We start from the raw sequence: 25,803 nt of genomic DNA, 5'->3' as shown, positions 1-25,803 counted from the left end.
AGACTCTGGATAAGGTGTTATGCTTTGTTTTCAGTGAGGGAAGAGAGCTTTGCAACCACCCATTTTAAAGTAAATCTGTCCTAAGGAGATAGAGATGCTCATGTGTTCCTGGCTGCTTCAACCTTTGCACAGGATCCTGAAGAACAGCAGCCGCATTAAATCTCATCCACTGCTGATTTTCATTATCCACATGAGAAACTGGGTTAAGCTACCTCAGGCAATAAAATCCTGCAGGCTACTGCGAGGCTGTCATTGCTAGAGAGGCTCTGTCAGCTGGGAAAGGGCACTGCTGTCGCGCAACAATGAACCTAACCATGTTATAAATAGCTCCTCGTTGTTTGAAAAGAAACAGTAAGAGGAAGTTCTTTCTTTTTGTCTTTTCTGCTCCAGTTTTCTCCCTCTTGAGTAGCATGAAAGCTGTTTGGTTATTTGCAGCACAAAAGCAGAGCTGGTTGGGCCCAGTGGATATAAAACCAAGGAGACAACAGGTAGGGAAAGCACATGGGGAGAAGAGTACGGTCTGGCTGATCTGGCATATCTCTGGGAGTTAAACGTGATGCACAGGTGTGAGGCTGGGTCCCCACTTACATAGCATAGGACAGGATTTCCAGCACCACCAGGGTTTGGGCTGTAGCAGGGCAGCTCCCTTGCAGCCCAGTTTTGTTTGGCACCTGGTCTCCCTTGCTCAGTGGGTGCCTGGTCATCCCTGCTGCAGGCTGCTCTTTGGGGAAGCAATCAGTGCACTGCAAAGCAATCAAAGCATTCCATCCTAGTGCTTTGCAAGCTGTTCATGATATGTGATTTACCACTGGCCTGCTGAAACACCGCTCTATAGATGTTTCCATTGCAATTTGGTGGGGACATTATAGGACAAATCACGAGAAACAGATCATATGTGGTGGCCACTGGGAAAAAGTTCCTGAATTTCTTTTGCTTATCACATGAGCAATAGACAGCTCTTGCTGGCACACACTGAGTCCACCTGAGTCCTTGTCTGTGCTTGGTGTGTGTGTATCCACCCCAGGCCAGGGGGGAGGCAGATATATTTTATTCAGTGTAAAAGCAGCTTCTAAAATCACTTTAGCGCACCATGCCTTGAAATGGGCTGCTGTCATCCCAGGCAAGAGAATAGATATGGATGATTATCTATAATAATTATCTACATATAATTATCTATTTAGTCAGTTTATTGCACTAGCCAAGACCCCTGTAAGGGCTACAGATGTTTAGCAGCTGGTCATACTGAAGTATCTTCCAGATACTTCAGAGCTTCTCTAGTCCAGGATCACATAGACCAAGCCCCTGGCTGCAGTAGCAGGTTTTCTTCATTAAAAGTGCAAGTATTTCTCCTATTTTAGTAAGTTTATTAAACCTGACATGCAGTATTTAATACCACTGATTGTTCAGTCTGGCTGCAAACTGTGTGTGATCATCCGTGTTCAGTTTAGTAAATACCTGACATTATCTGGTGTCTGAAAAGACAAACTGTGGAACTCTGCCGTGGCACTTTTGAAATTGCTTTTCTGAACACAGCAGTGCTCTACGTGCTTGATATTAATTATGGAATAGGAGCAAAAAAACAGGTGATTATTTGTAAAAAAAAATGCTATGCTGATGTTATGCTAAGCTACTTGGTGAGATGTCTCTCTTCCATCCAATCTCAGAAGTAGCTCTGTGCCAGGTGATAGTTGGGCACAGGGTTGTTGGGCACAATAATGGAGAAGACTGAAAAAAAGATGAATTGGAGAGTCAACGTGAAGAAGAACAGCACACACACACTGAAGGGACACTGACAGGTATAGAACTACATTTTAATTTGTGAGTGTTGGATGGGGACTCTCTTCTGTGGCTGTGTGGAGATACAGTTACTTATGTCTAGAGACCAGCTTTTTCAGCCCAAATGTTTGAGATGGCTATGTACAGTAATTCCTGTGTTTCAGTGTTAAAAGGCTTTGAGATACAGATAGATTAGTAGGCAATGAACTTTTCCAATTCCTGAGGGTGATTTGCAATTTATTCTGGTGTGTCTGCCTGCAGATGCTAATCTTATTCACAGCAAATAAATCTTTCCTCTCCTCCACTTTCCTTCATAACTTTCCATTTTTGGGGATTACTATTTGGCATCGTTGTCTTTGGCTGTTTTTAAATTTTGTGTCTGTTCAGGAGAGATTGAAGAGGTTTGCTTTGCCATTTCCCTAAAGTGTGCAATACAATGCTGCCATCTTAAATCCTGCTTTACTGTTCCTGAGGAGTCTGAATCTGGCAGAAGGAGCATCTAACCCTTCTTTTACAGAGTCACAGAATACTCTGAGTTGGAAGGGACCCACAAGGATCATCGAGTCTAACTCTTAAGTGAATGGCCCATACAGGGATTGAACCTTTGATGCTGGCACTATTATCACCAAGTTTTAAGCAACTGAGCTAATCTCAGGGTGAGGTTGCAATCCAGCCCTGATTCTTGAAAGTTAAAAAAAAAAAAGGGCATATTTTGGCTTGTTGCACCTCAGTGTGTTCACATCACAGTTGGTACCAGCCACCTCCAGGCCAGTGTGGGACAAGGAGTGCACTGCAGGAGGTGAGCCTCTCTGCTCAGGGGAGGTGACTCCCATCTAAGTTTGTGGATTGCCAATTCCCATGAGTCCGAAAACCTGCTTTGCTGCTGCTCTTGCTTCTTGTATGAAGGAAGGACTGCAGGTTCCCAGGTAAAAGCTGTAACAGTAAACATATTCTACAAAATATCCCTGGTAAAATTCATGAATCCTATGCCACTATCTCTGGTGCAAGTGTTCCTGAAGGATCCTGCCCAATCCCTCACCTGGGGAAGTGCAAACAACAGAGAGAGGTTTCTGGCCCCTCAATTCTCATCACCTTTTGCATTTTGATTTCTTAAACTCTTATTACTAAAAACAAAACTGTGGCTTTGCTGTAATCTAAGGAAACTGAAGAATGGAGACAGTCGCTTCAGAGAGTGGAGATGGCTTTGCTTTGCAGGGGTCTGATGAGGTGCCATTCATTACTGCATGTAAAGTGCTTTTTCAAGGCTCGAGTGAAGGTGCCTTAAGAGAGCCTCTGCTTTGACTTAGTAACAGCTGGGGATGTCCTTCTCTGCAGTGTCTGCAACTTGGCATTTTTTTTCTCTTTGATTCTCTCTAGGGATGGAGGGATAAGTGGAACAGGATATTAGAAAACACTGCAAAAGGAAATGTTAAGGTTGGCTTAATTAAGAAAACCTAGTTGTTGGAATTATTAATTGTAAATTCTCTTGAGAATAATTTCATGAGAGATTGAATTACTGCAGGCCATGGCCTGATCTGAATGGATGGCAATGTTTTCAATGACAGCGTTGAGGTTATGCGTCTGTGTGCGTGTGTCTCTGTGTCAATCAGATCTTGGATTTCATAATTTCACAAATTAAATTCCTTCTTTTATTCAGTTAGTGTGTTAAAGATGATTCGCATTGCTTATTGCAACTCTGATCCTCTGGCCTGATTACACACAGCATTAGCTCTGGTCATGGGCACATCCAGGGAGCAAAGCGCTGTGCTGCTGGGGGCAACTCCAACCATGACAGGGAACTCAGAGAAATTCTCATTTGGTTTATGGCACAGCTGAACATCCCGACTGATGTGTGGCTGATCTCACTGCAGGGGCTTGTAATCACGTCCTCAGGTCCCTCCTGCTGTGTGTGTCTATGGAGTGATGTGTGGAGACACCTGCCGTGCAGGTGCTGTGCTGTGTGTGGCTGTTCACATCCTAGGGAGCCCTGACAGCCCCCCCAGGGCATGTTCATGCCAATCCATCACCCTGATTATGCACATCTATGTTTCCAGCCCCTGCACTCGTTTGGGATGAGCAAGCCTTCACTCTGTGCTGAAGGCAAGCACTGTGGTTTGATCACTTCTTGATCTTGGATGTGATATCTCACAGCAGAAACCCGTGGGTTTCTCATCAGGCACTGTTGTGGTGCAAAAAATCCAGAGAAAAGGAGAAAAGGAGCCTGTTTGTTGAAGAAGCTGATTGTATGAAAAGTCCAGACTGTCTTTCAGACCAGCATATTAAGTGTTGTCAATGCAGCTACTTACATGTTGAAAAGATTTCTGTAGTGGGTTGGTTTTTTGGATTTTTTAGGCCTTCCTTAGCAACGGGGTCAGAGATCTAAGGAAGTATTCCATATCATCTCTTTCCATAACACAACTTATAAAAAGGTGCAGATAAGAGGCCTTCGCCCTCTTTGCTCTTCCAGTGGCTGAGGATGACAGGTCCCTCTCGCACACAGTTTTGCTTGTATAGGCCAAAGCCTGCCTGCTCCGACCTGCCGTTATCTCCGTTCCATTCGGGAGGCTTGGGGAGTTAGTTCTGCTGTCCCATTCAGAGAAGTATTTAATCCATTTTTTTTTTGTACTTATTCGCTAGGTGTACTTATTGAAGGTGTATATTTAGAAGATATTTGGTTTTAGGTTTCTTTTTATCCCTGTTTCCCCCTTCCTTTTCCCTTTTTCCCCCTCTGGAGCTCCCTGTTGTGTATAATATATTCAAATTGTACATATAAATTGTAAATATATGTAATATATATATATTTGATATAATCCCGTTTCATTCAGACTTCTTTCAGGGTTTTTTTTTCTGTTGTTCGGTTTTTTTTCCCTCACTTGGGGAGAGTGGGAGGGGGAAGGAGACAGCCTGGACTTGGCAGGAGAGCCAGGCCAAACTGATACAATTTCTGAGATCTTGGCTGTATTGAACAGCTTGACCTCACCTTTTTTAATACTGAGCAACTTCAGAAAAATAGTCCCCTCCTGGGGACTGGATCCATAGAGATATCAAATAGGTCAAGCGGTTTGCTACTGGTTGCTTCTTTTTATGTTTTGTTTTCCCTGAAAATCTGGCTTTTTCTTAGGACAACTTAGGTGCAAACTAAATTTCTTCAAGTGGAAAACACAAAATGATATGAAGAAACACTCTGAGCAAATCAGACATGGCAGCTGCCCAACAGATAGTGGCAAGGGGTCAGTGTTGAGCCACACTTGTGCACACCTGGAGGTGCCAGGCAGCCTGGTCCCCAGCAGAAGCTTTGCAACCACAGGGAAATAAGGGACACAGGCCCAAGGTGTGGGGGGCATCTTTACTGTGGTTGTTGACAGAGACCCACTGTACCCCCACTTACATGTTCTCCTGTGAGACTTCTGCTCCTTAAGTGATTAAGGTTTAAACCAGGTCCTAGTAACTTGCTGACTTGGAGCTGTGAAACAGTGGCCATCCACAGATCACGCATACCTGGTTTTGCCTGCAAATGCCACCTATTTGGCGTGCAGGTCATGGTTTCGGTGAATACCACTAGTGGTACAGACAAACCTTGCCAGGAAGAGCCAAAGCAGTTAAGGACAAAGGGCTGGTACTGTTCAGCAGAGTTATCTGAGAGCTGGGATAGCCACCCATGTCCTTGTGTCCAGCCCACCCTGCCCTGAGGTGGCTGGAAAGCATTGCTTGTGAGTGTTGGGGGGCATGCTGGGGACAGTGGTCCCCTTTCCTACGCCTGCGGGCAGACTACATTGAAAGGCTTTTTAAATTCAGTTCTTTCTAAAGAAAATGGCTCTATACTCAGTGGCTGAATAAAGATGCTGGCTTTTGCCTCTAATGGTCTTAGAGTGTAAACCTGTAACTTATGTTGCAGTATATTCTCTACATCCCTTCACCTACACACCCAGAGCACAACCAAACATCTTCCCCATGTATTTCAGAAAACATCAAGACAGAAAAGCAACCGGTAATATATCTGACTGTATTTCAAAGTTGTTGATTGTAAACAAACTTTGTCGAATAAATAAAATCACATGACAAGATATCAGAGTGATACTATAAATCCATTTTGTTATTGTTGCCACACTTCACATTTTTGGAACTCAGAATTTAGCTCATGGTGTACAAAACTTGTAAAAATTTATTGCAAGCGTGCCTTTGTGTAGAACAAAACCGGTGTCACAAAAGTAGTTCCCTGTCCTGTGCAGAAATACAGTTGTGTATCTCTTACTGGGAAGAGGTCACACACCTGCATTTCCTGAAAGACTTGGCTGTTATAAAATTGCTCTGAGAAGGTTTTAAAAAAGAAAAAAAAAAAAAGCAATTTGCAGTGTATGGTTTACCTCTGGAATTTATGCTTTCAACAGGAATCTTTAGAATTATAAAGAATATGGAACTTTGCAACAGAACTGCAGTTGCTGATGGTGTGAGCACAGCCCAGTAGTCTTGAAAGCCTTTGGCCAGCTAAGGCCCATCCTCATGTTTGGTACTGTCACTGCATTTGATGGAATGTAAGTTGCACACACTGAAAATAAATGAAAAAAAAACGTTGAGGGAGAGATTCCTTTTCCAGAATCCCCATTGTTCCTGTTTCTACTGTGGTGCTTCCACAGTCTGTTACTTCCATGCTGTGCTGACATGCAGCAGTGCTGTGACTCCAAGGTTGATGACTACTGATCATGTATAGTATAAGGAAAGGCATAGAGTGAGGCCAGGGATGTAGCTAAAGCAGGGTTTATGTTGCTAAAGCAGCTGTGCAGGACTGTATGTGTTAAACATCAGCCTTTTTTTTTTAATTCAAAGGTAGCAGGGGAGGGGGGCACACATGCTGGAATGATGAGAGTTGAAGGGATCATGTGGGTCCTCTCCCTCCACATACCCAGCCTCTGAAGTTTCCTCTGCCTCCTCAAACCCACTGTTCCTCTTGAATGCCTCCTTGTGTCAGACCATGCTGATTAGCTTCACAGGATCAGATTAATCTCTGGATTAAACCTGAGTTTTGTTATCTTTAATCTCACCCCCAGACCATGGGGTCAAGCTATTTTTTTTATTTTGGTACTGAAATGCCAGGCTTATAACTAGAAGAAAAATCCAGGTTGGAAAAGAAAGTCCAAAACACCTGCAAACTGTTTTCCATCAAATGAGTAACTCCATTTCATAGAGACATGCAAACTGTTCAGCAGTCATGTTTTGCATATACCTTGACACAGATTGAGAACAAGACCATAAAGTTACTTTGACACCAGCGGGTTTAGGTTCTGGATGGTGCTTTGCTTTTCACTTTCTAGGCTTTTATGGGGAACTACTGGAAACAGGTCAAAATACTCTGAAGTCCAGAGCACACTGTAAATACTTGAAGTGTGAAAGTATTTGCCAGATTCTTTATTTTTGAAATGGAGTTGCCAGGGCTGGGAGCAAACTGCATAAGCCTGGCATCTTCCCTGCCTTAGAAAAACATCTGAGATTATCTTGACTATGAAGTCTGTTTGTCCAAGGAGCTTGGATCCTAAATTACACTTATCCCTTCCCCCATTTGTGTATCTGGTCAGGTTGTACACACTGTGGTCCTACAGCACGGCATGATGGTCCACTCCCACTGGGTTCTTCATCCAGGTCACCCAGGCATTCAAGGGTTGTTCAGTTACAGCAAATGATGCTTTCATGGTAAAGATTTTTGCACCACTGATCATGTGGACCACCTTGACATCTCATACAAGCAATTATTACTTCAGCAAAGTGATACAAAAGGGGTTTACCACTTAAGGCCTTTTTGTGATACCTAAAAGCTGTTCACCAGACCCATCAGAGTGGAAGGGTTTAAAAATAAAACAAAACCCCAAAAGACTCCCCAGACCCTGTCAAAGCCCCTCTGACAGTGATCCAGAGCTGAGGAATGTTACAGCCATTCCAGTTGGAGCAGTGGGTGTGGTGGTGCTGATGCCTGTTTTGTGTCCACAGGAACCTGACAGGGCAGCACTAATGGGGCAAAGCAGGCAACACCCTTACAGTGATTGCAATCAGTACAGGCTTCAGAAACAATACCCTGTTTCATCTGAGATTTGCAAAATAGCAAAAAGGACCAGCAAAGCAATGCTATAAATGTAAACTGAAGGACCAACTCTGTGTTGTCAACTCTTCCAGACTGACCAAGAACCTGCAGGATGACTTGGATGTGCTTTAAATGCATGGAATGAGGGAAGCAAAGGAAAGCATAGGGCAGGAAACTTCTCCAAGGCTACGTTTCTGAAGAGACAGAGCTTTTGCTCAAAAGAAGAGGAAGATACCCTTTCTGAACAAAGCACAGCTGTTCCTAACTGTTTTCAACAGTGATATGATGAAGATACAGGGGTGCTTCCAGTTCATAATGCTTCTGGAAACAAAGGTAGCTTAGGGAAGAATTGTTACCAGAATGAATATCTATCAAGTAGCACTGGTGACAGGCTTGCATATGAGCAGATGATGTGATCTGTCGGTGCAAATATCCTAGTTAATAGCAGGCCAAATATATACCTGTTTTCAGCTTAAGAGTTCCTTGCCTCTGAGAAACAACAGCCTTCAACACTTGAATGTTTTTCTCAGCCAGATTGAGATGAGTTCGTTTTACAACCAATCTTACACCAGTCCTACCAAGAAGAAAGTGGCATGGCAAACTCCACAACAGAGATGGACGGAAGACTTCATATTCCATCTAAGCCTCACCAACTTTTCTCAACTCAGTAATTCTTTGCCTGAATTTCACACTCATTACTGGACTATCGTAGAGCTTCACATTTTCCATTTATCTCCTTTAAGTTCCTCTGAACTGTTTGCGCTCCTATGTTTATCACATTTTTTCTTACCTTCGGTGCAACTTGGTTTTGACTCATGCTGACCTGTATGATGGAACCTGTGCTAAGTCCCACAGTCCTTACTTCAGCAGGAGAATGATATTTAGCATGCTTTCATTTCTAGTTTGGAAAAGTGCATTTGAACAAGAACCAAGTAGCTGAAAAGATAGAACATGGCCTTAGTCACAGAAGTGCAAACTCCACTTTACAGTTTCATTACCCCTTTATCTGTGCTGTGCCTTGGTGTCTGATTAAGAAAGGGGAAGCTCCTGTTTGAGAAGCTAATGATGTCTCATGAGTGCTGAGGTTGTTACACCACTTTGCAATCCTTGCTTGGAAACTACCACAGATGCGCAGAATTATCAGTGCAGCATAATCCCTAAAATCAGCTTTAGGACTAGGGGACTAAGGCATGTAAGAATAAGATTGGAGGCTTCTTTCACTACTCACCAGCTCAAGACAGACTCCTAAATAAATGTTAGAAGGAAAGTAAAAAGTACCCTCTCTAGACCAAAAAAAAAAAAAAAAAAGAAGGCCACAGTAATATAGCTGGAGGTAAAGAATGGGAATGCTGTGTTTGAGTTGCTGTCCTTAATGTCAGTCTGGAAACAGGCAAATTCATTTTTCTCTAGGAATTACCTGAAGAAAACAAAGTTGTACTTCTATAAATTAGGATTCTTGGACTCCTTGTAAATATACAAGGGTTGAGGATAGAGAATAGAAATGGAAAATGGAGATGAGATTTCTTTATACTGTGCCCTAGTGTCAAGTGCACAGATGGGCTGAAGTAAAAAGTGGCAGAGTTTCTGCAAGCCCTTGAAGCATTTTTCAACTGAGACAACAGTGGAAACCACTTCACAGTGGCTTCCAAGCTCTAGTGAGCGTTATATCACACACTGGGAAAAGAAATGTTTTCCAAGAATGGATCGTGGCATGACAGACAGTTCTTGAAAGTACTGTGCATAGAAGGTGATCAGTATGTCTTACCGATGCTCTCAGTTCTTTGAAACAAAGTTTGCATACCATAAATAAGTCCTTATCAGTTTTAAGAAGTACATATGAATGAAAATTCAATTCAGCAGGAGAGAAATGAGCCATGCTGTGCTCCCTTGGCTTCTTCAGCATCAAAGTTTGTTGTTGTGGTGGGTTTTTTTGGTTTGGTTTGGGTTTTTTTGTTTGTTGTTGTTGTTTGTTTTTTGTTTGGTTTTTTTTGAGAAAGTTTAGAGACATTCCTCTGTGACCCGGCTGGCATTTCCACTGCATTTCATCTACTGCTGAGTTTTACGATCTTACCTAGATTGTCTTAAGGCTACAAAAAAGCCCCCCAAACAAACCAAACTATCATTTCACAAGTCATTGCACAATTAGGCACACACACTATAACTAGCATCCTTGCACTACTTTGAGACTAACTTCCCCTCCCTCCCCCCGCCCTTTAACTAGGGAGAAGCTTTAATATTATGAGCAGGTGGGGAACCAAATCTGAGAAAGCCAGTTTGCAGTAAACGAAATGTTACAGAGGCTGAGCTGCAGTTAACAAACTTTAGCCTTTTAAAAATTATTCAGTTTCTTCCTTAATTACTTTGCCTTGTTTGTAGTAACAGAGAAAGTGCAAGATGCTTTTTCAACAAGCAGAAATCCTAACTTTCCCCAACCCTATCCACTTCCAGTCAATAAAAAGAAAAGATAAGGGGGAAGAGTCATCTGTAGATCTAGGCTATGCTTTGGTGACTTTTGCTTGTTGGCTTCAAGAGCCAAAATTCAAGCATTTTGTACATATAAATATATATAAATATTTTTGCTTACTTATGGAATGTTTGTGCATGTTTAGAACACCAGTTCAAAATGATGAGGGATGGTTAAGGCTAAGAAAATGAAATTCATTGCAAAGCTATAATTTTGTTTTCATTTTTCTCCTTTACAAAGGAGACTAAAGCATCTTCCCTGTAATAGTCAGCCACTGTGTAATCCCCCGTCAACACCAATTCTAGGGAAAACTACTCAGGACCCAGTCCCTGAGGCAAAAAGCTAGGACCTCATGATTTGAGCTCAAGTAATCCACATAATTAACAGCATACATTAGTGAAAAATTAAATATTCCAAGGCCTCAGACCTACTTTCACCTGAAAAAGAAAAGGCATTTTCTGTATGGGGTGGCCTAGATCCAGGCCTTTAAGCATACATAGTAATTTAACAATTGGCCAAGGGCTCCAGGTTTATCCCAGGGGCCCACAATATAGCTGGAGAGTGCTCTGCCTACTCCTCAGGAAATGCCAAGTGGCTCTGAGGTGGTCTTGCAAACCATCCCATATCTGCTGGGGTACAGGTACCCTGCAAATGCTCCAGCATGGCAGGGGAATGCAAGGAAGCAGATACTGTTCATTCAAGCCATCCCACCAGCAAAGTTCCAGCCAGACCTTTCCTTACTGCCCCAATCTTGACTACCATATAAATTTATGGGATATAATGAACTATTAGCTACTCTTCTTAATCCAATATCAGCTGGCATTGTCTGAAGCAGGGAGCAATAAGAACACCATTTGCCTTTTGGTACCTCTGTGAAATTTCCTGAAAAAAGGAAGCTGTGGGCTTATATTGCTGAACATTTGTTTTTAATGCTTCAGGCTAGCTCCTCTCTCTGAATACTTAGAAGACTGACAATAACCAGCTATCACACACAGTCTGAAGAGGGGTGTTCTCAGTTCTCTGTGGGGCTAAGAAGTTCTGAACTCATCCTTGGCTTCCTATGCAGCTTGGCATTGCCAAGGACTAGAGTGGTGCAAACCTTCTCCCTCCTTTTGAGGCTAGGAGGCCTCAGTGCACAAGGTTTTGTCCTTTCTCCCATGTTTCCTGGGAGGAGACCTTGTGGACTGAGAAGCGAAAAGGGATGCTTAGGAATCCCGCTCTTGTACATTGTGCAGCCGGCAGGCAGAGCAGGACACGTGGGACAGGCTCCAGGCTGTATGACAAGCAGAATCACTGTGGAGATGGCCATTCTCTTACTCTCCCTGCAACCAGGTGAGATCTGCCTCTAAGTCTACTCCAAAAAATAAGACTTTGGTGGAAACAGAAAGGTATCAGTGCAAGGATACTCTATGGGCTAGTCATTAATTTACTAACCCCTGCTCCATTCTTTCTCTGTTATTATTTACATGCTGTGCATTTGCACATTGCATAATGATGAAATCTCGGGAATTTTCAAATTCACGTTGGTTACCATCTATTGCCTCTTGCCAGATAGATACATATAACCTGGTGATTTATGATTGTAAATCATAAATCAGTAAATCAGTTGATCACTCCATTCCTCTTGAATCAACTCAAGTCATTCTTCAGTAAAACTTTTCAGGCTTGGGGACCTAAAACCAGGTGGTCCTCTAAGCAACATGGTTTCTGCCCCATAAGTTAATGCAATTCTGTTTGTGTTTGTCACTGCTAACCTTTAGAACATGGAGTTTTTTGCTGATTGAGTTGTGGACTGAAATCAATAAAGTGTAGAGGGCAGGGTAGCATTTCACTTCAGTATCAATTCTCCCTTGTTTCAGTCATACCTCTCTCTCTAGGTATTGTTTTCTGAAGCTCCAGCAGCCTTCAGATTCCACCAGCACCAAAATGTGGCATTTCAGGCTTGGCCACCAGCTCACGACGATGCTTGTCCTCTACAGTGTTACTAAGAACAGAACTCTTTGGGCTTGCTCTGTTTTAGTGAGGTTTAAGGTCTGGTTGCAACTGGACTTCTTTTTGTAAAACACGATGCTATGTTATTTTGCTAAACATGTAATCTGCTCAATTACAGCTACTGTAACAAGCCCTGAATTCTAACTAAAAGAATTCCTACAGAACACACCACAGTGATAATGGGAAACACACGGCTATTAGTGACTTATTTTTTTCCTGCCAACTGTGTGTCAAATAGAGTTCTAAACTGGACCAAAAAAGTCTTGACAGTTACAAAGTAAAAAGCAAGAAACTGCTGTTCCTAAAACCTTAACAGTCCATTAGATTAGCTTTTTAAGCAACATTTAAGATACAGTTGAAATCAAGAAAAAATACAGATGTTATACTCTGATTTCTCACCTGTACACTGACCGTGGCAGTTAAGATGTGAGGCAGTTTTACTTAATGGTTTACTCATTGTTAATACTTACAGTATTAATCACTGGGTGTTTGTGTATAAAATGTTTTGTCCTGGTTAAAAAAGAAAATCAATATAACGTATTTTCATTTTAAATTCACTGATGTATTTGGTTTCTCCTAATTTTTCTGTGTACTAACTGGGATCAAATTGCCTTAGGTGACATTAATAAAAACAGGAAAAAGAAAAAAAAACACAGAAAGAAAAAATCTTGACTGGTCCTCAGTTCCTGGCTGCCTGCCTGTGAAGGTTTTGTTTGTCAATATGCTTGCTTCAGTGTTCATGTATCTGAACTGCTCTGTTTATCACACTGGGAGGACAGCAGCAATGCCCTACAGGATGGCAGGCACTCCCAGCCACAGCCCATGGTGCAGACTTACATTGCTTGTCCCAGAATTTAGTAACTCCAAGTATGCTAAAGAGTTTTCCATAATACCTGTCTAGGACTGCTGAGCTATGCCAGCTTACGACAAGCTCTTGGCCCAAGAGTAACTTTACAAGATGACCCTGTTCAACAAATAGTATTGAGATGACAACTAGTTTAAGTCTTTTTTGGGTGTACAGATTCCCACAGGGCATTCACATATGCAATTTTGTGTCAGCTTTTCCAGTGGCACTTTCTGCACAACATGTCTACATCCAGCTGCTATTAGGAACAAAGTTTCCACCTCTCTAGTGGCATCACTTGGCATTTTTGGATGACAGCACTGGTAGTGTCACAAGTTCCTTGCTTTGCTGCTCCAGATGTGGTATCTTCTGCTTACCCTTCAGCCTCTGCCTACGCCACCAGGAACAATGCATCAATGGGAGGGTGAGGTGTCTTCCAAGCCCAGAAGCTCCTTTACAAGTCTCTCACCAAACTGTGCACGGCTGTACCTTGTCACATGGTAGGCCTCTGACATTTTGTAGAGGATGTAGGCATTATTTATGGCGATGCTGATGGCAAACCAGAATACTTGTTGCCAGGTCTTGTTTGGTTTGTGAGAAATGAAATACCTAAAAAGCCAAGAGAGTAGAGAAAAGCACTGTTAAGCCAAACAATTGCAGCTGGGATGCAAGAAATAATCTCAGACAAAGATCCTGCAGTCATAAAGGAGAAGCAGACCTGGGACTTCATACCTAGTTCAAGTATCTTTTTAAGAAATTTTGTACAATGTATTCAACAGTCATTTACAGCTAATTTGCACAATTTTGGAAATTTCTAGTAGTGTCTAAAAGAATAGACTTCCTTGCTCTCAGAAGCTCTTCTGAGCTTGAAGAAGTTGCAAGTTGCTTGCTTCAGCAACACTCTTACCTCTGTACCACTCCATTTAAATAAGAGTACTGATAAAGATTCCTAGAGCTTACCCATGACAAACATCCACATGAATGGAGCTGTGGGTCTGAATCCCTTCAATTTGCAACTGAAAAAAGCCTCAGGCACATTATGTTACAGTTTTGGGAAGCTTGGTGATTCTTCTCCTCATGTTTATTGTGAGCAAAGAATGATTTCTGCTGCTGTCAACAGTAGGTGGGAGGATGTGGGGGTAGAGCCAGAGCGTACAGTGGTGATATGTGGAGCACTGCTCCATAAGGCAGAACTAGAAAGGACTGACATCCTTATATTTAGGTTCTGACTCATTCTAAGACTGCCACTCTTCAGTCATAAGATTTCCCACTTTCCTACTTTCATTTTTTTAGTAATTATTTAAATCTACTACCTCAGCTCTTTTCCGTATTGATTTCCTCAGATCAGATCCCAGTACCGTTCTCCAGCAACCACCTCCTCCTCTTTCGTATAGTCTACTGAATTCTTGCTGCCTTGCCCAGAACTGGCATTAAAAATCCATGCTGCTCTTTCTCTCTCTTCAGTTTTTAGTTCTTGAAATCTTCTGCACCTCATCACTATTCCCACAACCAAGCCTCACCACTGCTATTCTTACTCATTTCTGTTTCTCCCTACTACATTAAGAGCTAACACTGAAGACCCCAACTGGAATGCAGAAGACAAAAGTTCTACATTCTGCCCTCAGATCATGTAGATCGGGTTTAGAGGCACAACTGAATGTCTTTTTTCTTCTGGCTCCAGGTGACACAAATATCACCAGGACAGATAATCAAGTAAACACCATCTATTGCTAGAGGTGGAGATCTGAGCTAGCCTGAGAGACTTGTGGGGCTAGTAGACCCTTGCTGAATTCTTTATTTAGCCTTCAATTTGACGTGGCCAAGAGCATCGGCTTGCTGGCTTATCCTCCCAACACTTCTCAAAAGTCATTTACAAGATGCTAAGGACCTATGTCTCAACATCTCTTTTTGACTGGTGGATGTGGAGATAGAGCCAAAACAACAGCCTTGTGCAGAGCCAGCTTCTGATCTTTGACTTAAACTGAGGTTTTGTCTGAGACTCAGTGAAAGCAGGATTGGGCCCTCAGCTGCAGCTCAACATGGAGGACTCAAATATTGCAGCAAGAGAGAAGGTGTGAAAGGAATACACACATGCATGCACATATTCTTACTTACTTGCTGTATTTGTCATCATATTTGCAGATATAGCTAAGGTGAGCAGCAAAGGCTTCAACTGCCAATGGACATGGAATTTCTCCACTTTTTCTCTTAATTATAACTCCTGCATCAATTAGAAACATAACAGTCTCAAATTAAAATCATAAGTCTAGCAATTAAAAGATATGGTTTCTATATACAGTTTTTTATAAAATAAACCTTATTGACAGTTTTTGCCCTAATACTGGGAAGTTATCTGTAACAGAGATGCTCACTTGATTTTTTTTCCCATTGGTAATACCTTGAGCAAGTGGAAGGAGAAGAAGAGGGATCATTTTTCAGCTGGAAATGAAGAGAGGTTAGACACAAACATCTTTGCCATACATTCAGAAAAAAACATACATTGCTGTAGTCCCACAGTAGCCCCTTACAGACAGTATTAGTCTCTCCTTTTTTGGTTCACAATAAGTTGTGGTCACCTCTAGAGTGGTGACCTGCTGTTATATGCTTTGAATTCTGAAGTCCCAAATGAGTCCCTTGAAATTAAATCCTTTGCTTATCTCCACCCACGGGGACCAAGAGCAACATTACCTCCACTTTTCCAGATGCTAATTGACACAGAAGAGAAAATACAATAAGAAGGAGTCAACTGGATAAACTCCGTCAAGACAGAGGTGATGCTAGCGTGTGAGTTGAAGGAGCCACGCAGTATCTCTGAAATGGAAAGCAGCCTGATTCCTGCTGTGGGGAGCCAGAGCTCAGATGTACACTTAGGTTGCTCAGTGGAGCTAAGCACACATTTCTCTGCCTGCGAGTGATGCTCCCTGCCCTGCCTGGTCAGCTGGCTTGGTAATTCAGCTCATCATGGGAGACGATTATGCTGCCTACTGCAGAAGTCCGTGGTAAGGCAACAGGTCACCTTCAGCCACCTACAAACCACTCTCTGCATTGACAAAGATGTGATGCCTAGAGCACGTTACTCCAAAAATGGGTCCCGTTCCCTCACATGGTCTATCTTTGACCTGGCCTTATTCAACACTACAGCAGTAGCTCTCCTAAGAAACTCTCCTAGCTATTTTCTGATTTACTGTTCCTGTCCTCCTTCCCCACTCCTGGGGGACGCTCCTTGTAGGAGGGAAGGGTGATTAAAACAAACTTACAGTATAGGAGTCTGTTCCCTAACTTTTGACTTATGTCCTCAAAGGGTTCAATGGTCAGCTCTCCAAGGTGTGGACCACCCTTGTTCCATCTCTATGGCACTGTCTAGTGAGGATCCATACTGTCTCCCTATATATACCATCAAAATTTCTCCAGGTCTAGAGAAGCATAGGCTTCATTGCATCCTTTCTCAGCATTGTTTCAGTACAGGTACAATTCTGGGCTTTCTCATTTCTCAGGCATTCAAAAAAACCTTTCATTGCCTTCTTTCTGCCAACTCTTTTACAATCATCCCTAAAATGCTACTCACGTTTTGATTATAGACTTCACCATTTCATTCCTTCAACTGGAAGTCTCATTCCATCTGTTATCTCTGCCAAGCCCCCTGTGCTATTTTGAAGCAAGACTTGTGACACTTACTAAATGTCATGTTACAGCTGAGCCATGCAGCAACTTATTTGGGGTCTTTAAAGTCTGATTTTTCAAGAGTCCAAAATGATATCACCTCTAAATTGTTCAATGCACTCTCCTTTCACTTCTGCCTCACCCAAGCTGGATGTAAACGTAGCTCAAGTGGAGAGAAGTGGGGGGAGGAACAATCAAATAAATAAATCCTTCATTACATGCACATAATTATTATAGTGTGGTTTTGATCCTTTTAATGAGTACTACAAAATCTGACCAGCATGAGGTAAAGAGGACTGATACATCACCAGCCTGCTGCATCAGTGCCACAAAATCACTTGCCATCCCACCAGGGCAGTTCAGGAAAGGACAAGTATGTTCTGGTACCAGTGTTTAAAAAGAAAAAAAAATCCCCTTCTTTCTTCTGCTCTCCTCTCTTTCTTCCCTTTCTCTTCCTTTGGAGATTCATATATCCTTTGCAATTTGCTTAGTATTCGTAATCCTTAAAAGAATGCATTGCAGTGGCAGCTATATGGGTACCATATATTCCCTCTCACTTTCTATTATATTCCACATAACATTCCTTTGTTTTGAGAATATAAATAGCTTTATAGGCACATTATTTTTTGGCCTTTCCTAGCCTTGCTTCTTAGCCATATGCTACCTCCCCACGGAAGACAACAGCTGGAGCTGGGTCCTTCCTGGCTGCAGGTCTCTGTGGAAGCGGTCCAAAGCCAGCCCCAAGCCAGCTGACTCACCGGCACATCTGATGAGCTGTTTCCCCTCCTGGTCCTCCCCCAGCATCACTGTGTTCCCATCCTTGGAAGCACTCCAGTGAATGCTCCGCCTGCGCTGCAGCTACAGCCTGCCTTTGCCTCCATGCTGGAAGGGCTGCCGGCTTCTGGCTTCCATGCTGGCACCTTAGGAAGGGATCAGCTTCTGGGGTTTTTTTAAACCCTTTTTCTTTTTTATTTAAAATTTTAGACTGTATGCTCATCAAGCAAAGCTTGGGAAATACCACTCCAAATGAAACAAGGAGAAAGATAAAGGTTTGTTGAGACGTGTTTGTTTCCTCAAAACACTTCTAAGCCTATCTGTGATTTTACAAGAATCATGAGTTGGGTTTTTTTTAAATGTGAGTCTCATTAATACCAGCACTTGCATCCAACTTGGCAAACACTGAGATTTCATAACAATATAACACTGCGTGATCCAAGCGCTATATGACTTTTTATCAGGACTTTGATTTGTTACAGTTCTTGATCAGAATTGCAGACAGTCAGCATTGCACAATGTCTGATTGTTCGAGGTCTTCCCATCAGGGTCCTCTGGCCCCCTCCCCACTGTCAGCATACTTGGACATAACCTCGTGACTGTAGGCTCACAAAGGGCACTTGGAAATGTAAAGCTGAAACCCTAAGCTCATCCATCCTGAAACATACTTTTTAACATTATGCTTCTTGCCCCAGACTTCCCAGTTCTGGGCCAATCTTAAAAGCTGATTTTTTTCAGGAAACTAGACTGTCACCAGACACCCCTCACTCCGGCTTCTCCTGGGCTAAGAACAACACAGGGACTTAAACAACTGCTTCATACAACTGTGATGGCTCCACAGCATCTCCCATCTCCTCACAAGTCACTTGCAAGATGCCAACACTCCATTTACAGCTCTTTACTCCTTGCATATGTGGCCCAACCTTTGTTTTCTACCCTCAATTATTGTCTGTTCAGCTTTTAATTAGAGCTAGTTGGTGAAGAGCACTTGTAACAGTTCTCAGAAAGAAGATACTTCTTAAAAAGATCTTGGATTCAACAGTTTTTTGATAGAGACATTATTCTGGTCATCTTGCTGTGTGGCAAGTGAGGCTGCTGCCTGCTCCATCCTGCTACATACGAAAAATAGAAAATATTGTAGACATTTCTAGAAGGTACTAATGGAGATGCTAGGGAAGTGAGCACCAGATCTAGAGTGAAAAAACAAAAATGCAGTTTTGTCCCACAGATGGGGAGGTTTGGGCCAGCACATAGATCACCTGCTTTAGAATAAGGGTAACTTTTTACTCTCTAGGGGTCCCAATCTCATTTGACTTCTCAGTTTTTCTACAATACAGGCACAACTCAAAATTAAACTCAAGTTAAAGCTTAAGGGAAATTAAAAACCCAATCAGATTTTGTTCTAGGCAGAAACTACATACTTGACAGCAGAGAAAGGAGGACATTTTTGCAGGACTAAAGGAATGAGACTCATCCTTTAGTATCTGAGATGATGCCTTATGACATGTGGGTTTAAAACATCCATAATAAATAACCTGCTGCATCTAAGAATAGTATTCCTAGATCAGCTCTGACAAGTGTACTGCCCTTCTGATGGTTCTGGCTAGGGTGGGATTTGCACTCCTAATACAGGCAAGTACTTTCTTCACTTTCCTCTAAATTGCAATAAAATAGCTAATTATTAGTTATGTCCACCCCTTTTCTTATCCTAAGTGTTCTTTTGACCATCTCTTGCCTTCTGTTTTTAAGGTTTTCTCCTTATGGACTCCTGCAGCCTGCAAACATTTATGCTCAACCAAGTGCAAACACACACCATGCATCACCAGGCAATCCCACTGGTGCCACTCTCAGTTCAACTACCCTGCATGGGTTTTAGTCCCCTTTGTCCTTACCTCCTCTCCCATATAACACATGTGCTCAGCAGGTGCTCACATGTGCTCACATTAGAGGCTTGCCTCAAGGAGCATACATTCCTCCCCTTCCTCCTCTATATTTACACACTTTAGAGGAGACTTTGGTGGTCTAGCTTCAAGTTGGCTTAAACTAGCTCTGCTGCACTGACTTTAGAGATGCCAAATCAGAGGCAGGCAATCTGGTCTCTTGCCTTCCCACTGAGTCTCCATCTGTTCCTAGGTCTTCACTAGAGACTCTCCCCAGCATCACTCTTTAAAAAGCCAGTCTGTTTTCTGCTCTGATTCACTGTGAACTATGTCAACTGTCCCAGCCAGCATTTGGTGAGCAGTGTATTGGGCAGGCCTTGTCCATCACACACAGAGGTCCTAATTGGTGGATGTTAAACTACCTCACACATAGAGCCTACAATCCCATCTATGCCAAAACAGACCCAAGGTCAATCACAAGCACAACGGCTCACACCTCCATGTGCTCCTTGTAAGGACAGTTTGCTTTTGCTCCCCCTTTTAATGGGCCAGTTAACATTGATGTTTACAGAGTATTTTTCTAATAATATTTATGAATTATAGCCAAATGCTCCATGATTGTCTATAAAAAACAGGTGACATGTAGTGATAACTCTTGTCCAGTTAGTGCAGCTGAATAATCTAAATCAGCAAAATGCACAAGGAAAACAGCACAAATCCTGATGGCGAATGCCCCTCATGGGAAGCAACACTGTTCCAGGGACTGACTTTAGCAGGGTCTCCAAAGTGTAGTATTTCCTTCACATATTTTCAGCATTGTGCTCAGACACCAGCCCATCTGAGTCACCAAGTTGTCACTACACTGGGGTGCCCAGCAGAATTCCTCTGGATGAGCCACACTTTGTTAAGGTAGTAAGCTTCCTGGGAAGGCATTGAACAACACACTAAGTCAGCTTCTCAGCTTACCATACAGTCATTTTTGGCATTAACTTTGCTTACGCAGTCTGTACACGCATGTGAGAGTTGCTTGGGATTCAGAAAATGAGTGTAGAAGGTGCCTTTGAATTGGTGGCTTTACATTTAAAGGTTTAGGTTATTCTTATTTGTTTCTAGCAGTTATACATAAATCTGAATAATAAAAAATATAAGAAACTGAAACAATATTTTCACCGAAAAACTAATTTTAAGGAGTTAGCTAGTCATATTGCATTTAACAGAAGTTTCCAAACATTCTTAATACCATCTGTATACTTTCAAAAAGGAAAAGACTTCAGTTTCAAGAAGCTCTTGCCATTATTTGAACCATCCAAATTATCTGTTTTGGTTTTTTTTCATCAACTGCTAAAATCAATTTAACATACAACAGGAAACCTTAATCATATTTACTTCTGGCAAAAAGATGTTTGTTTGTGACTAAGTTTTTACTGGGTAAGATAAATTAATTGTAGGATCTGCTCAGAGTTCTAAGTACATCATGATGTGTATTAATTTTTCTTTAGCAGCAATCCTAGAAGACGCTTTGCAAATGGGGGTAGTATAGTCATATAAGTCTTATATAGTCTTATATAGTCTTATATAATCATCTTCCCTTCTCTGACCATCACCAAAGATATAATCTTTCTACTTGAAAGGATACTGCCTCCATCAGCTCAGGCAAAAGAGGCTGCAGTGGGCTTTTAACCTTTGTATAGGAAAAAAGAACAGCTGAAGGAAGACAAAAGGGAATCACTACTGCTACTGTTTATCTAGAATGTTACGACCAATTATGATCAAGCTCTTTGTTCAGCCTTATTATCAAAATCAGTGACTCATTTTGCCTTATGACATAAAGCATGTGCACTTTTGAGATGAGAAGTAGGAATAGTGCTTACCTTGTTGAACCGGTGAATAGGCGTTGGTCAGAAAACGAAAGTGCCCTTTATTGTACCAGCAGATCAAGGACATGTTTCCCTTCATTCTTATTCTGTACTGCCCTCTGGACTGTGGAGTTTCAGAATTGTTCAGCATGGATGGAGGTAGGCCTGTGCAGTCACTCTTCCTGGTGCTCAGCAACCCACAGCAGTAAATCTCTGTATATGAACAAACATACTCCCTCATTGCATGGACCCAAAGAGCAAAAACAGAAGAGCAAGTCTGAGTGACCTAAGTAGAGAAAGAACTTGCCCTACAACATTCTAGTCGAAGAGATATGTCAGCCAACTGGTTTTCTTCTGTAATACCAAAGATTTGTGTCCTATATTAATGTCTCTGGAAACAGAGACAAGTGGAGAAAGTCTACTCTCTTGATTAAATGTATTCACACCTCCTGCATAGTCATGATGAAATGACAAGAAAAATAATTCAGGGTATCTTCCTAGCAATAACATCTACAATCTGTGTAATAGTCTTCACAACATGTTTAAAATTGGTCTGAAAAAACCTCCAACGGTGATACGCATTATGGGACAAATCAGAATTTATTATCCCAGAGAGTCTTTGATGTTTAGCTAAGAGAATAAATTGTGGAAGGAGCAGAGAGGTAGGGAAAGCTATAGCATCTTAGATGATAACTGAAATAAATTCTCCTACATGACTCCCATGATGCTTTTAATCACAATATACATAGGTGGCAAACTGGTTTAATCTACTGCTTTCATTGTGCTGCCAAGTTCCTCATTTTCAGTTCACTACCCCTTGCGCCTGCATCATCTGGTTTACTAAGGAAATGCTGCTTAAGCAGTTAAAAAACACTGAAACCACTGGCTGATTTAAAAAATGCGTATGGCAGAAGGATGGAGAAGATGGAAATACAAGTTCAGTGAAAACTGATTTTGGGGAAAGGAGATAAACCACACAGTGCCTCAGCTGAGCGAACATTGATCTTGTCCTGCACAGACATCATAGGCTCTGCAGGCGACACAGTCTGCTGCTCACAGCTTCTTGGCCTGTGAAAGAGGCAATGAATAAAATCTAACACCACAAAACACACCTCAGTGCAGCCAGGTGGGCACAAACAAGGTTTGGAAACAATATTAATAATAATGCTTGAATTTGTCATTAGGCTGTGAAATAATAACAGCCTCTTTCTGTTTGTCCAAGAGAAGCAGATCTTGATCAAATTTTTCCAAGGAAATTTTGGATGGAAATTTCCATGGTCTCCCTCAGTTTTATGTTAACCCACTTGAGTGGAAAAAAACAATGGGCATGGAAGCAGGTGACATCTGTGCACATCTTGTGGTGGTTTAAAGCTCATCTGTCAGCTAAGTCTGCTTGATCAAATTTTCCATCATGCCAAATTTTGCATGGTACCCTTACAGAGGAAACGCAAAGTCAGAATACAGTGTCTGGCTTCCCCTAACCACATTACCTCTGTTCTTGGGTTTCCTTTTATGTGGCTCTTCTGCCTCTGTCTTTCTGGAATGACCTAAGCTCTTCAGTGCAGGTGAAGCTTTTGTCCTTGGTTCATACACTGATTGGCATGCTGAGCATTCCCTCAAGAGCTCACAGATACTACAGGAATACTAATAAAATAATTGAAAATACTCATTAATTAGTCCAGTTGCTGTGGGCCGATCTACAAGGAGCTATGGCTCTTCCATCAGAAATTTAAGCCACTTATGTCAGAAGGTGGTAACTAACACAGCAATGGGGAAACTTCATCCTCAAGGACGAAACCTGCACTCCATTGGTTATTTCTAATGAATGAATCAGTCCCTGGAAATCAGTAAGTTCCTTCCACAAAAGACAGTGAGAGAAGCCTGATGACAACAATCAATATAAAGGTGTGGGGGGGTTTAATGTCTTCTGTTGCTGAGGTACGCGAACAGCAGGGCACGTACCTGCAGACTTTGCCATTAACATAGCTAACTTTTAGAAAGCTTTCTTCTAGCCAGTATTAAGATCTGCCTGCTCTGATAAGCCAGCCTGAGAAGAATTTCTTTAGCTGCCTAAAGTTTATGATTCACTGAAACGTGATACTTTCTCCAGCAGACTGCAATGGTATAAAACCAAGTTAATAACTACATTATTGTGGTAGAGTTTCAAAACAGCAACAGCCACCTCTGAGAGCCCATAATAATTAATTGTAGCCTTTCCTTTTATTGTAGGAATAAGCCTGCAGAAAGCCTCCAGCAGATGTTTCACTCCTCATACAGAATAATGGGAACCACTTTCTCTCTCAGGAACACATTGTGTAACCTTCCTGCTGTATAGCCTAGAAAAGTGCAGCACTTCTGCAGATTTACTAGCATTTCTCATTGTGGATGACACCCTTAATCTGTAGAATTTTTTAAAACCACCCAGTTACTATGGCAATAGAAGCAATAAAAATTATGTCCATCTGGCTCAATGAAGTTTTTGTGTGTAATTAAATCAGGATCACAACAGGTATTTGCCACACACATGGGAGTCAGTGGAGACAGGTTGTCCTTCTCTGGACTTCTTAAACTGGAAGGGCAATATAAATGAATAAACCTACGACAGTTTAGCAAAGAAGAGGAAATGTGTAGTCACCAAAACTCATTCCCAGAGTCACCAGTCCCCAGAGAGCTTGTGCTGAAGCCTGTTTCACCACTTCTTCACTAGGACCATTCGCAAAGGACATCAGGCTAGAGCTAATTCTGGCAAAAATACACATTCTGCAATCATTTATTCTGCATGAAACACAGGGTCAAGTCAGAAGCTGGGGGGGCTGTTGTGGGGTGGAGAAATGACCTTGCTTTAGTCCATGTGCTGGAGTTGCAGGATCCTGCAAAGCTTGTGGGAATGCCATGGTCACCCAGAATGATAGCACTTGCAGCTTTGCCAACACCAGCCCCTCTGCAGGACAAAGCCAGCTGTTTCTCCTGGTTCAGAATGTGCAAAAGGGACTTCCAGGAATCATTTGTTTAAGGGAAACATGAGACACAGGGCTTTAGGAGGTTCTGTCCTCTACAAAGAACACCACCAATGGTTAGAGAGGGAAAAAGGGACATGCACTATGAATGAATGTCACAGCGAACAGCAGTGACAGCTGTCTGCTTGCAGAACAGAGAATCTGGGGCATTTCAGTGCAGGTTTCCAGTTCTAATCAGTGGCCAGAGAAAGAAATTCTTTGTACATCCCTTGAAAAACAAAAAAGAGGTCTATTCAGGTTTTTGATTTGGAAAAAGATCAAAGTGTTCTGTCTTATTTTCTGAAGTTTTCTCAGTTCTTGGTATCTTCACAGATCTTACAATAATGTTCAGCGACATCTCTTTATATTACTAGGCACATTATTGTCTCGTGTGGTACAGTGAAGATGCTACACAGCAGGCTCTCAATAAAGAACATTGTGTTTTTATCATGTGGGGGCTAGGGTTAGGGAAAGTGAATGATAGTTAAGATTCCACAAAATTTTTATAGAATCACAGAATCCAATCAAGTAAAGCACAATTCAGGTTGAAAACCAACTTGGGAGGTCTCTAGTCCCGTCCCCTGTCAGAGCAGGGTCAGCTCTGAGGCCAGACAGCGCTGCTCAGGGCTTTATGTTGTCTGGGCTTGAAAACCTCCAAGAACATAGACTGCACAACCTGTCTGGACATCCTGCTTCACTGCCCTCAGGAAAAACCTTGCATCTAGCCTGAACATCTTTTGTTTCAGCCTGTGTCTGTTGTATTTTGTCCTTCCACAATGCACCACTGTAAAAAGCCAGCTCTGTTCTCTCAATAGGGTAGCATAAGGCTGCTGTTGCATTCCCACAAAGCCCCTTCCCAATCTGAACAAGAACAGTTCTCTCCCCACAGCAGAGCCTGTAGTACAGCCCCTGGTCAGGTTGGTGGCCCTGTGCTGAACTTACTCCAGTTTATCAATGCCTTTCTTCTACTGGGGGGCATGTTGTCCAAAACCATAGGAGACAATAATCAGCTCCCTCAATCTATAGGCTACACTCCTGTTAACAGACCCCGGGACAGTGTTGAACAACTTTGCTGCCAGGGCACGCTGATGACTCATGTTCAGCTCACTAGCTACCAAGACCCCAGATTCTTTTTCATCAAGAATTTTGAGAGAAACTAATATTGTTTTAGTGGGTGATTCTTTCTAGATTTTCCAGAATTTCCTTTAGTTCCCTTAAACTTTTATGTTCCCACAAAGTTTATAGCTTCCAAGCACGAGCTTATTTAAATCTTCCCCTATTTTTCTGTTGACAGTCACGAGAAAAAGCCACAGAAACCCCAAACAATAAAGCACTTAATATCAATTTTTTTTTCAGTTCCCCATGAGATCTTTCTACTGCTGATCCTGCTTTAGCCCAGAAACTAAATTTTCTTTAACAAAAGAAGTAAATTCATCAGTTTAAGAATGGGTCTTGAACTGTCATGAGCACCTGAGCATAGCTGCTTTTCAA

At 42.1% G+C, this 25,803-nt stretch overlaps 2 protein-coding genes across 3 annotated transcripts in view; one reads left to right on the top strand and one right to left on the bottom strand.

Moving 5' to 3' along the window:
- Positions 1–23,730, top strand: part of GALNT2 (polypeptide N-acetylgalactosaminyltransferase 2) — a 124,893-nt gene extending 101,163 nt beyond the window's left edge. The window contains exon 17 of the transcript XR_001875243.1: positions 23,546–23,730. The gene's annotated coding sequence lies outside the window, so the exon portion shown is untranslated. The remainder of the gene's footprint in view (positions 1–23,545) is intronic.
- Positions 5,759–25,803, bottom strand: part of PGBD5 (piggyBac transposable element derived 5) — a 73,154-nt gene continuing 53,109 nt past the window's right edge. The window contains exons 5-7 of one of the 2 annotated variants that reach the window (XM_017817523.1): positions 21,332–21,529; positions 15,262–15,367; positions 5,759–13,755 (exon numbers count right to left, since the gene is read on the bottom strand). In XM_017817523.1, the coding sequence (XP_017673012.1) occupies positions 13,560–13,755; positions 15,262–15,367; positions 21,332–21,529 (500 nt within the window). In that variant the 3' untranslated portion in view covers positions 5,759–13,559. The remainder of the gene's footprint in view (positions 13,756–15,261; positions 15,368–21,331; positions 21,530–25,803) is intronic. The other variant, XM_017817524.1, reaches the window with a different exon arrangement.

The sequence above is a fragment of the Lepidothrix coronata genome, unplaced genomic scaffold (assembly GCF_001604755.1).
Source record: "Lepidothrix coronata isolate B3197 unplaced genomic scaffold, Lepidothrix_coronata-1.0 Scaffold61, whole genome shotgun sequence".
Taxonomy (NCBI): Eukaryota; Metazoa; Chordata; class Aves; order Passeriformes; family Pipridae; genus Lepidothrix; species Lepidothrix coronata.
This window is presented reverse-complemented; position numbering and strand designations above follow the sequence as displayed.